Here is a 14275-nt window from a genome sequence, read left to right as displayed (position 1 = left end):
TACTGATAGACAAAGCAGGGCTGGAAATAAGACTCCCATTGCATAGTCGTTTGAGCCGTTCCTGGTTTTACTATGACTTTAGCTTGTTACCACAGTGGCTAGTCAAGCAGATGTGAAAACCTTCAAAGCAACACATTTAAATCGAATTCCCACAAGCCAGAGTGGCCCAGCATTTTGTTAATGAGTGAAATACAAAACCTCATCTGAGTGATATTGTTTTAAGCAGCAATGTTGGAGGCGTGTGGAAATGCTGCCAGCTAGAGGAGGAAATGAAAGCGATCCAGTACAGTGCAGTAGTTTAGCTGGGGATGTGGGAAGGGTGGGAACAGTAGCTGCAGATTGAGACTGCATGATGTTTTCCACAGCTGCAGCCGGCTGTGTTCTGCCAGCACTGTTTGTGTGGAAGCTCCATTCAGCTGCAGCCCAGTCTGCCAGTGCAGGGTACAGCTGTGTAAACTGTGAGCGGTACTGCCAGGGAGTGCTCAGGGCATTGTCTCGGGGCTGCAGGTGTTTTGGTTCTCTGTTTTGGACAGTTCGTTGTTAATGAAGGTTCTGGATTAGCAGCAGCCAGGTGGCTGAGCACAGGCTTCTTCTGTATCTACAGAGGCTGTATACTGTCTGAAGCAAGTGTCCTATAGGGATTCCTCAAGCCTGCCCTTCTCTTAGGGGGCGCGGGAGCAGAGCAATTCCATTTACAGCTTGAGATTCAGGGGATGAAAGAAGAGCGATTGATGAGGCTGTAGCTTTGACAGAATTCTGTCAAGCCACGTGCATCTTCCTTCTACAGAGTACGTTCAAACAGTCAGCTACAAAAACAGACAAGCATGAGCAACAAATGAAGCACATGACTTCAGGGGTTCCTAGCAGTCCGTTAACCCTGCCAGTGATTTCCACAGAGTGTGTCGTCACATGCCAGACAGCGGGATAAGAAGTGTGAGCCATTCTGGGGGTTTTAATCCCAGCTGTTTATATCTGAGAGCAGCTTGTCACAGGCAAGTCTAATGAAACTCCAGCAAAGACAGGAAGGGCTTCTATTACTGCAGTGAAGTGCTGGTTACATTCCTGCACCACTATGATGTTCTGCCAGGGGAAAGGAGGCTACTTCGAACCCGTTCATTAAAAACTACAAATAAAAAACTGGGGCTGAAATGTGTGGCCCGTGTACACTCAAGCAGCACCGTTCTGTTTGAACTGCTGAATGGAATCTGGGTTGAGATTGTTAAACTGCAGTCAGGAGTGGTGTAGTCCAAAGATCACAGGTTAATAAACAATGCAACCCTACAGCTGTAGTCTGAGGATTTCACGTCTGATCTACTAGAACAGATTGAAACACCTTTGAAAAGGTAATGTATGTGTTTTTGCCTACCTTTTGGTTTATATAGATGATAATTCGATTTTGTTTTTCGTCTTGTTTTTCCAGGTGTGGGGAAGAGCAGTCTTCTGTTGCGGTTTGCAGACAACACTTTTTCAGGTAAGGATCATTCTCTTATCTCTGTTACTTTATAATTTATCAAAGCCCTTTCTGCTGTAGCAGTTTTCAAACCATATTCATCTGTTGTAGCTTTTATTCATGCGGTAACATCAAGTGACAATTTCTAATGAAACGCACACTTGTGGAAGAGGATCCTTTTCCAGGAATGAGGAAGTGACAGTTTTGGGTTCTTACAACTCTGTTCTGAATTCCAGCTAGACCGTGTGACCTGATCAAGATGGGTGCCTGCCAAGTCACCTTGCACTGCGGGATTACAAAAGGGAATTCGTAAAACACACAAGCAAAAGATACTGTCTGTAAATGGAGATGTCCTACCCAGGACACTACAGCAGCCAAGATGTTTTATTGAAATGCTTCCATAGACCTCCATGCATGCTGTCTCTCTCTTTTAGGTAGCTACATTACCACGATTGGGGTAGATTTCAAGATCCGGACTGTGGAGATCAATGGTGAGAAAGTGAAACTTCAGATCTGGGACACAGCTGGACAAGAGCGGTTCCGCACCATCACATCAACGTGAGTACGGCTGGGGTCAGAGAGTGTTAAACTGACCACACTAGTCCATTCTGCAACGGCAATGTGCTTTAGTATTGCTAGCCAACCGCCCTCGTAATCAGAGGCTAGGAGTCAGGGCTCGGGTTGTGGGCTGTGGCAGCAATTGCAGTGCTTGCTTGTGCATAAATGCATTCATTAAAAAAAATATGTAGTGTGTTTAAAAAATAAGTCATGATTCACGATTGAACAACACTGAGAATCATGTTAATCAATGCTAAGAATCATATCTGATTCTGTGGAATTAAGTGTTATTTTTGTCTTAAAACCCCCAACAAATGCATGAAAGGCACTTGCATAACTTTGCCTGCTGCTAAGCGATTGCCATAGCAACCAAGCTGGTATGCAGCAGCGCTGCGTAATAAATAAAAAAAAAAAAAAATGTTTTGTAAGATATACACATTTTCCAAAAATAGCAGTAGAAATAATGTGGTCTGAAACAAGTCTGAGTTATTTATCTTTCCCCTGACCTTTTATACACCTGACCCTTTACTCCAAATGTCCTCCTGATATAGCAGGGTCACTGTGGATTGCTGTTTGACACAGTGTCTCTGATACAGCAGGGTCTCTGTGGATTGCTGTTTGACACGGTGTCTGTGATACAGCAGGGTCTCTGTGGATTGCTGTTTGACACAGTGTCTCTGATACAGCAGGGTCTCTGTGGATTGCTGTTTGACACGGTGTCTCTGATACAGCAGGGTCTCTGTGGATTGCTGTTTGACACGGTGTCTCTGATACAGCAGGGTCTCTGTGGATTGCTGTTTGACACGGTGTCTCTGATACAGCAGGGTCTCTGTGGATTGCTGTTTGACACGGTGTCTCTGATACAGCAGGGTCTCTGTGGATTGCTGTTTGACACGGTGTCTCTGATACAGCAGGGTCTCTGTGGATTGCTGTTTGACACGGTGTCTCTGATACAGCAGGGTCTCTGTGGATTGCTGTTTGACACGGTGTCTCTGATACAGCAGGGTCTCTGTGGATTGCTGTTTGACACGGTGTCTCTGATACAGCAGGGTCTCTGTGGATTGCTGTTTGACACGGTGTCTCTGATACAGCAGGGTCTCTGTGGATTGCTGTTTGACACGGTGTCTCTGATACAGCAGGGTCTCTGTGGATTGCTGTTTGACACGGTGTCTCTGATACAGCAGGGTCTCTGTGGATTGCTGTTTGACACGGTGTCTCTGATACAGCAGGGTCTCTGTGGATTGCTGTTTGACACGGTGTCTCTGATACAGCAGGGTCTCTGTGGATTGCTGTTTGACACGGTGTCTCTGATACAGCAGGGTCTCTGTGGATTGCTGTTTGACACGGTGTCTCTGATACAGCAGGGTCTCTGTGGATTGCTGTTTGACACGGTGTCTCTGATACAGCAGGGTCTCTGTGGATTGCTGTTTGACACGGTGTCTCTGATACAGCAGGGTCTCTGTGGATTGCTGTTTGACACGGTGTCTCTGATACAGCAGGGTCTCTGTGGATTGCTGTTTGACACGGTGTCTCTGATACAGCAGGGTCTCTGTGGATTGCTGTTTGACACGGTGTCTCTGATACAGCAGGGTCTCTGTGGATTGCTGTTTGACACGGTGTCTCTGATACAGCAGGGTCTCTGTGGATTGCTGTTTGACACGGTGTCTCTGATACAGCAGGGTCTCTGTGGATTGCTGTTTGACACGGTGTCTCTGATACAGCAGGGTCTCTGTGGATTGCTGTTTGACACGGTGTCTCTGATACAGCAGGGTCTCTGTGGATTGCTGTTTGACACGGTGTCTCTGATACAGCAGGGTCTCTGTGGATTGCTGTTTGACAGTGGATGGTGTCAGGAATATAAATAAGACTCCTAATGCATATCAATTTCACCCGTTCCAGGTTAGCCACAGTGTATAGGTAAGAAGCTCAGGTGTGTCTTCTTATTCTCATAGTAAAGCCAGTGTTATTTCCAGCCGTGGATGGTGCAGTTCAAGTTGATTTCCCAGTGTTGTAAACTGCTTGTCCCTGACGTATTTTGGTATTTCAGATCAGCCCTGAAGACAAGTAGTCAAAGATTTGTGTGAATGCCTTGGCCAACGTATGAGTAAGCACGGTCATGAGCACCCAGTGATGCGTTATTGTGCAGTTGCTGTACTTGTGGAGTCTTGCAGAGCCGCTGCTGGTAGTGTTGAGCTGTGAAGCTGCAGCCCTGCGGTGTCTGCATTGTCTTTGCAAAGCCTCTGTGGTTCTTAGAGGGGGGGTGCGTACGAGCGACACAGAGATGTGTTTACTCTTTCTCTGTCCTGATGTCGGTTTGAGCTGCCTTTCCGGATTTAAAAAAAAAAAAAAAAAAAAAAAAACCCTGCTTCCGCTAGTGTTTCCTGAAGGAGCCGCCCACAACTGTTCTGGAGCTGCCAGGACAATAAACTGTGAGCCTGAATTAAAAACTGTTTGCAAAGGGCTGGGATTATTATTGTTAGGATCGCCTCTTCCTTTTGAAAACCAAACAGAAAAAGATGACTTTATTTTTTCTTCTTGATAAAGATCTTTATCAATAAGCTTCTTTTTTTAATGCTTTGATTTGTATAGGATAGGAAAATAAGTAAAAATAAATAAATAGCAATTGTTTTTTTGCCGTTTCCTGTAACCTATTTTTAGTATTTGAGCAGGTTCTAAGCAGAGCTGTCATCGTCTCACCAGTAGATGCACTAAAGCTAACTGGACTGTACAGTCTATAGCTAGGGACACCTTGCTATCCTCATGGTCAGTTATTTAGCAGGTAATGGCAGCTGCCATGGAACGTCGTGATGGAATCACTGGTGGAAGGTTTTGTATATATTGAAGGCGTTTGTAATGTTTGTAGGAGGTTAGTGTAGCATAACAGTCTGGTGAGTAAAAGTTTGAAAGTTACTGTGTTCACCTGGTAAAGTGTGACAGACAAACAGAATCAGTGCATAACGGGCCCTTAAAACTGCACAGACAGCTTGCTATAGGGGACGCAAGCTAGTGATGATCATTCAAAAAGTGGACCTGTTCGCACTGGTCCTGTCAGTCTGTCAAACCGTATGTGGTAAACCGTGAAAATGATAACTTCTCCAAACTTGTTACAGACTTTTCAGAGACTTACATGGATCCAGTAGTCTGATTTTATACAGTGTGTTTCCCTGAATGAATGTAGTTTGAGATTATGCATGCGTGCGTGCGTGTGCGCTGGTTTTATGTGTTCTGTAATGTCCATCGCTGAGACCAGCAGACTCCAATCCCCGCCCTCCAGAGAGCTTGCTGCACCACTGCCCCCTGCCTTGGCTTGTCTTCAGGGGGTTGAATGTGTTTTTGCTGGGCTGGCTTCTCAGGATTCACATCCCCCTGGCTGCTCTCCCAGACACGTATGAGGAAGTGATTCCGCAGGTTGACTCTGAATTGCCGCTCATATTGGTTTCAATTTCTAGCAAGTCACATGGTGACTGGACACCTGCTCCACCTAGTGGTGCCAGAGCACATCGCAGCTCAGAGGTTCTCAGTGTTCGCTTTGGTGATGTTAACTTGAACTGATTATTTAACCCGTTTCAGAACTCGACAGCAGTAAGTTGCGCTTGCTTTATTGAGTTGGTCAGCAGCAGTGGTAAATGTTTTTTAGGTGTGTTTTTGATTTAAGAAGTTAAGACAAGCTGGAGCAGACCAGTGATATCTATTTCTTGAATACTGGTCATGGGGCTGCCAGCCAGCTGTTTGCTGGCGCTTGTGGAAGGCGCTGTATGACTGTAGCATTCTGTTCAGTTCTGCCAGGTGTACTGTAACACCTTCTTTCCTGTCCGCAGGTACTACAGAGGGACGCATGGGGTGATCGTGGTGTACGATGTAACCAGTGCAGAATCCTTTGTAAACGTCAAACGGTGGCTGCATGAAATTAACCAGAATTGTGACGATGTCTGCCGGATATTAGGTGAGTGCTGGGACTCATCAACGTGTTTTCTGTACTTCTGGTGCGCTTGACTGTCGTGTTTGGAAATCTCAGCACTGCTGTTGGCTCTCCAGGAATTATTATAATTTTTTTTCTATTTAAACTATTTTGCTATATAAATGAGGTGTTTTCCCCTTGTCAACCAAAAGCTCAGAATACCTGTGTGCAGTTATGTTTTTCCAGTAGGGGCTGGAAGTGCTAGCAGATCAGTCTTTGTTTGCAGATTTGGTTTTGTTTAAAGCAGTGGAAGTAGTTTTTCAGAGGATCGTTGGATTGTCTGTGTAAGCGTGCTGTGTCGGCATGCTGTATTGAAAAGTGTCCCTTGCTGCGCTGGGGTTTATGCACGCCTGGTTCTCTCCTCTTTCAGTGGGCAACAAGAATGACGATCCACAGTCGAAAGTGGTGGAAACAAACGATGCGCAGAAATTTGCAGAGCAGATGGGGATTCACCTGTTTGAGACCAGTGCAAAAGAAAACCTGAACGTGGAGGAGGTATGAGTTCAAAGAGGATCAGGATTAAAGAGCTGGGCTTGCTGGAACCTGTCTGACAGACGTCTGGAACCCCAGACCAGAATGTTTCTTATGAACTCTGTAGAGCAGAGCGTAGTTATTGGAAGCAGATTGAATTTGTCTAAACAGCGTTGAATCGAGTTACCACCATCATTTAAATAGTTTAAATCCGAACCTTCCTCTGCTTTTTATTTTTTAGTCTGTTTACAGATAGAAATAAACTGAATTACTAACATGCTTTTTGATTTTCTATACATGCTTTTTTTTTTTCATTCTTTCCCCAGATGTTCAACTGCGTCACGGAGCTCGTTCTGAAAGCAAAGAAAGAGGTTGTGGCCAAACAGCAGCAGCAGCAGCAGAACGATGTTGTGAAGCTGACGAAAAACAGTAAAAGAAAGAAAAAATGCTGCTAACCGTCAAGCAAAAAGAAATGATGCACCGGACTCCACTTAAAACACAAATCCACACAGTCCCCTTCGGACGCAAGGATCATGAAGATTAAAACAGATGATTTTACCAGATGCCTGGAGCAGTTTTGTTTTTTAATTCATCGGTTCTGTGATGATATTTAATAATGCATAGAGAGGACAGAAGGAGACTGCACTGGTGATGTTGCAGCGCCCACAGAAATATCTTTTTTTTTTTTTTTTTTTTTTTGGTCGGATTAATTTTTGTCCCTCTCCATTCCATACTGCATGGACATTTTAAAAAATCACAAAATGCCGACAGTGACTGAACTGTTTCTGTTGGGGATTTGTGCATCTATTCTACATCGCTTCTGTGTCTGCCTGCCATCTCCATCTCTCACCGCTTCGTCTAACGCATTCAAATGCCAACAAATCAGGAACTTTCAGTACATTTTTTTTAAATAATATCTTAATCTGAGGTTGCCCACCAGTGTGTTAGCAATCGGTGACTGCCAGCCTCTTGTTTTTTTGCACTTTTCCCTCATATTAGCTGCTCCATCTTTCCCTCCTTCCCTCCCTCTCTCTCTCTCTCCTCCTTCCCTCCCAAGCAACATTAATTTTGTGATTTTAAAAATAATAATAAAAAACACACCTTTAACCTTCACAAAGGGAGAAGAGGGTTGATTTGGGGTTGAACCTTTTTATGGACAAAGGAGAACAAAAATAAATATAAACAAATATATATAAATTGCAAATTTGGATTTGTACTTGTTAGCCTGCTTTACCATTTCTATAGCGCCCGGGTACAGCACAATCTGGAAACCACACCTGTAGATATGAAAGGAATGGACCTTGTACCATAAAGACATGGGAAGAGAATGTAACAAAATAAAAGAAAAAGGAAGGGAAAGCAAGTTGTATTTTTGTTTTTTTTTGTTTGTTTTTTTTAATCTTTTTCTCGTGAGCTGCGGTTCCTTCTACACCAGAGAGCTAAGATGTATTATTCATTTTCCCTCAGCCAGTCAGTAATAAACATTTCAAAAGAATTAGGATTTGGTGAGAGTACAAGAAGCCCCTCCCCTTTTTGTATTGCTTTGGAATGGTGTTTTGTAAATGGTGTTTCAGAGTGTTGAACTTCCTCCTAATTGTTTGTGGTTTGTTATTTCTACATTTTATTTTTGCTATTTATTTGTAGTTTTCTCTTATGCAATCTATTCCAGTTTACAGTTTTAGTTTTTATATATCTATATATGCATCATGTTTGAAGTTTTCAGAGGTTTTTGAATGGTTGGAAGTGCACTGCATGCTGCTGTTTTTACTGAAGTAATTTAATGACGCACGATGCATTTCGCACTGCAGATGGTGGCCTTAATATTGAAGAGGACTTTTTCGCAAGAACAGTGAGGTGGCCTTAGAGCAACGTTTTACTGAAACAGCAGATATCCCTAAATCACACAACACAGCTGTCACATCCAGTAAATTCATGTCTTTATGTCTTTTTTATGGGGTGGTTTTGAGTAAGGCAAAACAGTTTTGCCACACAAACACACACACACACAACACACACACACACACACACACACACACACACAACCACACACACACACACAACAAAACACACACACACACACACACACACACACACCACACACACACACACACACACACACACACACACACACACACACACACACACACACACACACACACACACACACTTCCAAATGTGCAGAACAATGGCTGAAGTGTTACGCCCATCACATCTGTAATGTTGTGCCCGGGTTCGGTGTGAAACTTCCACGCATCTCAACAACACAAACATGCATTGACATGAATGGAGGTCACTTTGAAGCCTTGGTGAATCATCCTGTGTGTATGTATATATTAAGATTATGCAGGGTTGTACTGAGAACCATGCCTTCAATTCAGATTCAGACTGATTTCTCAACAGGGCTTCAGTGGAAGTGCTGAAGGTTTTTTATTTCACAGAGCGGATCCTCTTGGGACAAAAAGTTGCCTGAAAGCCTGTAGACCACAGGAGCAATGCAATGAAGAGAAATTAAGTGAACAGCGGGCATTGTCCCATCTCCGCATACCAGCTGGGCAAGGAGGTGGCTTAGGGTCCTTTTCCACGCGGTTGTGTTTTGGGCAGTTTGCTGTGCATTGTGTCTGTTTGGGTTCAGTTGGAGGTGTTGAGAAGGACCTGGATCTGAAACCGAATGCACTTCAAACCAAGTGAGGGCACCAGGACCAGGGCTCTGTTCACTTGGTTTGATTACTGCAATACTAAAGCCACACAGCTGCTTCGAGGTATCAAACCCCTCTTGATTTGATGATAGCTTGTCATCCTGTTATAGTCATGGCCCGTTTTATAAACTCGGAAACAATGGGACCTTCAGGCAGCCGGGGGGGGGGGGGGGGGGGGGGGGGGTGTCAAAGCGGCTTCTGGTTTTTACATTAAAGAAAAATCAATATTTGGTGTTGCTGCAGCAGAAAGCGTGGCTCACAGAATGTTACCTTTCTTGTAAATTCTAACAAGTTACTGTAAAATATTTCTCTTTATTGTGTCACAATGGCTTTTGCACAAACACTTATAGATTTTTTAAAATTATTTTATTATTACTCCCTAGGAGTCCGGACTATAAAAAGCTGTGTTTACAGTGGTTTTCATACTAAAAATAAGCATTTTCCATATACAGGTGCATATAAAACACTACACTTTTTAAATATATATACAAATAGTACATACTGCATTAGAAATTCATTTCCATATAGAAAAATGAACAGCTGTAAACTGTCTTCTGTACCTTACTATGCATGTTCTGTATGTACAAATGATCATTTTTCACATTGCAAGATGCCCACAGTGTTTCATACATTAAGTCATCAATCTTTGCATTCCACATTCTACAGTCCAACAAACACAAAGTAAAACCTGCAATGGCAGGAGTGGTTTCTGAACCCGAACTGAAACTGATGCTGGATTCTTAGTCTGTGTGTGTGTATGTGTGTGTATATATATATATATATATCCACACACACACACACACACACACATACATAAACAGTGTTGGGGAAGCTCCTTTTCAAAAGTAATTTGTTATAGTTGAGTTACTTTAACAATTGTAATTAGTTACAGTAACTTCTCGTTTTGAAAGAAGTGCAAGTGGTTCCAGTTTCTGTTTTTCAGAGCTGCTTTCTCCAGGTTGGTCAGGCTGCAGATGGAAATATTCTCTGAAGATCCAGCTCTGGGACCCCCTCGATCCCTCCTCCGAAGCCGGTTTGCAGTGAGATGATATGAAAAGGGATCCAGGTCTGAACTGTGCTGCTCAAGTGTCTTCACATCCCCATGGTTTGAAAAAACAACATGGAACCAGAAGTCATGTTTTCACATTTTCACTACCCGTCCCTAAAAAGAAGCAAACCCTTTGATACTACTGAAAAAATGACAACAACAGTTTACATGTAGCGAGTTACTCCCCAACCCTGTACATATATGTAGCTGTACAACATACATAAGAACAGCATTAAACACAGAACATACAAGGTATATTAAGGTACCACCATTGATTGACAGATTATCATAACATTGTTCTCCCGTCAAAGTGCTCCGTGTTTTCAGGAACTGCCACCCCTTCCCTATTCTGCAAAATACAATCCTGCTGAATTTCCTTTAGAAGCGAACAGGATTTCAATGGGACTAATCCTACTCCGTGGTGCAGATAAAGTGCCAGACGTTCACTATTGCTTCAGGGTTTAGAATTTCAAATAACTCCAGAGCACACACTTTCATACAAGGAGAGAGATCGGAAACATTTTAAATAACTCCAGAGCACACACTTTCATACTGGGAGAGAGATCGGAAACATTTCAAATAACTCCAGAGCACACACTTTCATACAAGGAGAGAGATCGGAAACATTTTAAATAACTCCAGAGCACACACTTTCATACAGGGAGAGAGATCGGAAACATTTCAAATAACTCCAGAGCACACGCTTTCATACAGGGAGAGGGATCGGAAACATTTCAAATAACTCCAGAGCACACGCTTTCATACAGGGAGAGGGATCGGAAACATTTCAAATAACTCCAGAGCACACGCTTTCATACAGGGAGAGGGATCGGAAACATTTCAAATAACTCCAGAGCACACACTTTCATACAGGGAGAGGGATCGGAAACATTTCAAATAACTCCAGAGCACACACTTTCATACAGGGAGAGGGATCGGAAACATTTCAAATAACTCCAGAGCACACGCTTTCATACAGGGAGAGGGATCGGAAACATTTCAAATAACTCCAGAGCACACACTTTCATACAGGGAGAGGGATCAGAAAGCTTTTTCATTCTAAATTAAGGACAAAGGGAAATAGTTTCTCCGGACTTCCTGCCTTTGACAGAAACTGGAACCTGACTGTCAAGCACTTAAGCACAGCCTGCAGGAAACAGTCCTGTTCACAATTCTGGAGACAGAATTCCAGTCCTGATCATTGGAGTTCGCTTCTGTGATGACTAGTGTGTATCGAGCTCAACTCAGAGCATCAGTGTTCCATCGCCATCTTTTTCACCAGACTTGATTCTCAGCTTTTCATTTTTTCTTGCTGTAGGAACGAAACTTCCTGCGATCAACATAAAAATATCAATAATTACTGTGCTGACCCCTTCCATTGAGCATCCCTTGTCTAAATCGAATTCCAGAAACCGAACTCATGTAAACATTTAGATCTTAAACCTTTAGCAAAAAATACTTTTCATTCTTTGGGTTCGCCCTGGCTGACGATAGTCTCTTTTTTTATGAATATAAATATAAAATGTCATATGATAGTATCTGAAAGGCTCAGTTCTTCTTGAAGAAGGAGAAGAGGCTCTTCCCCTCGCCCCCTCCCGTGGCGCTGTCCTCCCCGGCTCGCTCCAGCCTGGCATGGGGAGGCGCTCTGCTGCGTCGGCCCGCCCCCCTAGAGAAGGAATAGGGCGTTTCACTCCACTCCTCCTGGTGCTTGTCTGTCAGCTGCTGATCGATGACCCTGTGCATGTCATCCTGACGGAGAGAGAGAGAGAGAGAGAGAGAGAGAGAGAGAGAGAGAGAGAGAGAGAGAGAGAGATGGGGAGGCTTGTTCAGAGATTGAAATTCTCGCTTGCAAAACCTGTCTGATGTTTGTTTGTAACCTTTAACCTCTTCAGGCACACAAGGAATCGAGCGCTTGCTGTTCAAATGTTTTCTGCTGAAAATACATTCGAGTCACTCAAGTATCACGAGGAGGAAACTGACAATTTGGAATGAGCAAATCCGACCTGCCTGGAAATTTTAAACCCTGTTTCGCGAACCTCATTGGAAAAATAAGAAAGTTAGCTTAATTTATTTTCTTTGCTCCTCTTGCACTTTGCATTACAGTTACAACACTTTTCATTTTCACCTTAACAGCACCTTTTGAAATGAAGAGGACAATGGCAGATGTGACACGCCCCCCCGGGTAGAAAAGCAGCGATGTGATTGAATACCATCGTTAAGCAATCCGATGGCACGCACACTGACTGGAATGAGTCTGCAGGAAATAAATGAATACGTCGAGGCAATGGCTGGAGCACAGAGATGGCGCTGTGGTGGAAGGGGTGGGCGGAGGCTGGCGTCAGTGAGGGGGTGGGATGGTGCAGTGAGGCTCACCTCAACGGCAGGAGGGGGGGTACCACGAGGCGGTGGGAACGGTAGCGGAGAAAGGCCACTAGATCAGAAACCAGAGGAGCCAGATAGTAAAAAGCCCTGAGGAACAAAACTGCAGCCAGGAGAAACAGAGGTAAGATAACACAGCGGAGAATCAGACAGAGCCACACACACAGAGCAGAGAGAGAATCTGAGAAGCAGCTGGATTGCACAAAGATGTTCTGCTGCCTTTATCAAGATACAGTCCTGCCTAACAGAACACAGCGAAGGTGCTGTCTGAAATCACTTTGGCATTACATGAGATAGTCTGACTGTCCAGATCAGTGAGATTGATTTATTGACTTGTTAGATAGATAGCATGCCCCTTGTAAAGGTTTCCCATGGTATTTCTGCAGTTTATCCATGCTTTTCCCATGTTATACTCTGCATTTATCAGAGTTTGCCATGTTTCTGAACATGCTTTACCACACCTCTGTGCTTTTACAATGCTGGCCTGTGTATTCCACTTTGCTGTGCTTTCACTGCAGGGTCTATTCTAAGGGGTGTGTCCCCAGCCTCACCTGCCACGCCTCCAGCTGCTGGGACAGGTTCACTTTCTGCTGGATGGCATCGAGGAGCTGGCTGTTCAGAGCCATCATGTCAATCTTGCACTTAGCCAGCTCCACCTCCACCGCGGCCTTCCTGGAACACAGAGGGCAAAGGTCAAGGGGGTGAGGCCTGCAACGGGGTGGCACTGCCGCCAGCCAATAATGTAACAGGACAGTACTTATTCAAAGATCTTATCTTGAAATGGCAGTGCACTCGTCAGATGAAACAGACACACAAAAGGTTTTGCAGTAATTCCTACTTAATCAAAAGTAGCTGGGGTCTTTATATCTGGCTTTCAGAATGGCAGTCCACCTAATCCGCTTCGGCAGAATCCCGAAACATGGTCCAGGACAAGCCTGTGCAGTAACAGCTTCTAGCCACAAGGTGGAGCCATTGCAGCGTCTGTTTCATGGTCCGGCTCCACCAGCTGCACTCACAATGAATGGGAGGCAGAGATTTAACCCTTTAGACGGCTGGCTGTCGGTTTCTATGCATTACTCTGTTCTTGCTCTAACGTCCTGGATGTATAAAATATAAATAATACAAAAAAACCCCATTCTGATTCTTCTTGGATATAGAGAGCTGTTATGTGTTGCAGAACTTGTTAGGATTTTCCAAAAGCTGCTTATGAATACTAATGAACAGGAGCCAATACCCTGGAGCAGTGACATGACTAGTAATGGATGAGTAAAGCAATTACTAGTTTTGAAACACATTTTAGCACTCGTTTCCATATAATGCGCCCTCCCACATTGCTTCAGCGTGGGATTGTAACCTTGGATATTACAGGCTTACAGGACTGGAAGAACGTACATCCTGGAATGGCAGTTTTATTAGGCTCACAGAATTCATGTAAAGACTGGACTGGCTCACACTAAAACCATGACCTGGGCACACTTAAGTAGGCAGTGGCGCTCCAGTGTTGTTTGTGTATGTAGCTGTCGCTGTGCAGCTGGGGTGGCGTACTTTGCGATGGCTTCGTCGCGGTCGTGGATGGCTCTCTGGACCTGCTCGCTCTGCTCCTGCTCCTCTGTCATGGCTCTGAGTCGCTCCCTCTCCTCCTTCAACGAGCTCACCTCCAGGGAGAGCAGCGTGGCCTGCAGAGGACAGGACAGCGCGGGAGTGAGGACAGTGAA

The 14275-nt window shown here is 44.2% G+C and overlaps 2 protein-coding genes across 2 annotated transcripts in view; one reads left to right on the top strand and one right to left on the bottom strand.

The window, feature by feature from the left end:
* Positions 1-1395: 1395 nt before the first annotated feature.
* Positions 1396-7954, top strand: LOC121300011 (ras-related protein Rab-35-like; the record flags this gene model as incomplete). The annotated part of the gene is made up of 5 exons (XM_041228336.1): positions 1396-1471; positions 1885-2008; positions 5827-5951; positions 6337-6461; positions 6764-7954. Coding segments are annotated over 5 exons (579 nt in total), but the record flags the coding sequence as incomplete, so codon positions are not given.
* Positions 7955-9526: 1572 nt separating this feature from the next.
* The window catches only part of LOC121300012 (BICD family-like cargo adapter 1), a 28788-nt gene continuing 24039 nt past the window's right edge, over positions 9527-14275 (bottom strand). Inside the window, exons 9-11 of the mRNA XM_041228337.1 lie at positions 14106-14236; positions 13112-13232; positions 9527-11930 (exon numbers count right to left, since the gene is read on the bottom strand). Of these exons, the coding sequence (XP_041084271.1) occupies positions 11730-11930; positions 13112-13232; positions 14106-14236 (453 nt within the window). The 3' untranslated portion in view covers positions 9527-11729. The remainder of the gene's footprint in view (positions 11931-13111; positions 13233-14105; positions 14237-14275) is intronic.

Source organism: Polyodon spathula, chromosome 25 (assembly GCF_017654505.1).
Source record: "Polyodon spathula isolate WHYD16114869_AA chromosome 25, ASM1765450v1, whole genome shotgun sequence".
Lineage (NCBI taxonomy): Eukaryota > Metazoa > Chordata > Actinopteri > Acipenseriformes > Polyodontidae > Polyodon > Polyodon spathula.
This window is presented reverse-complemented; position numbering and strand designations above follow the sequence as displayed.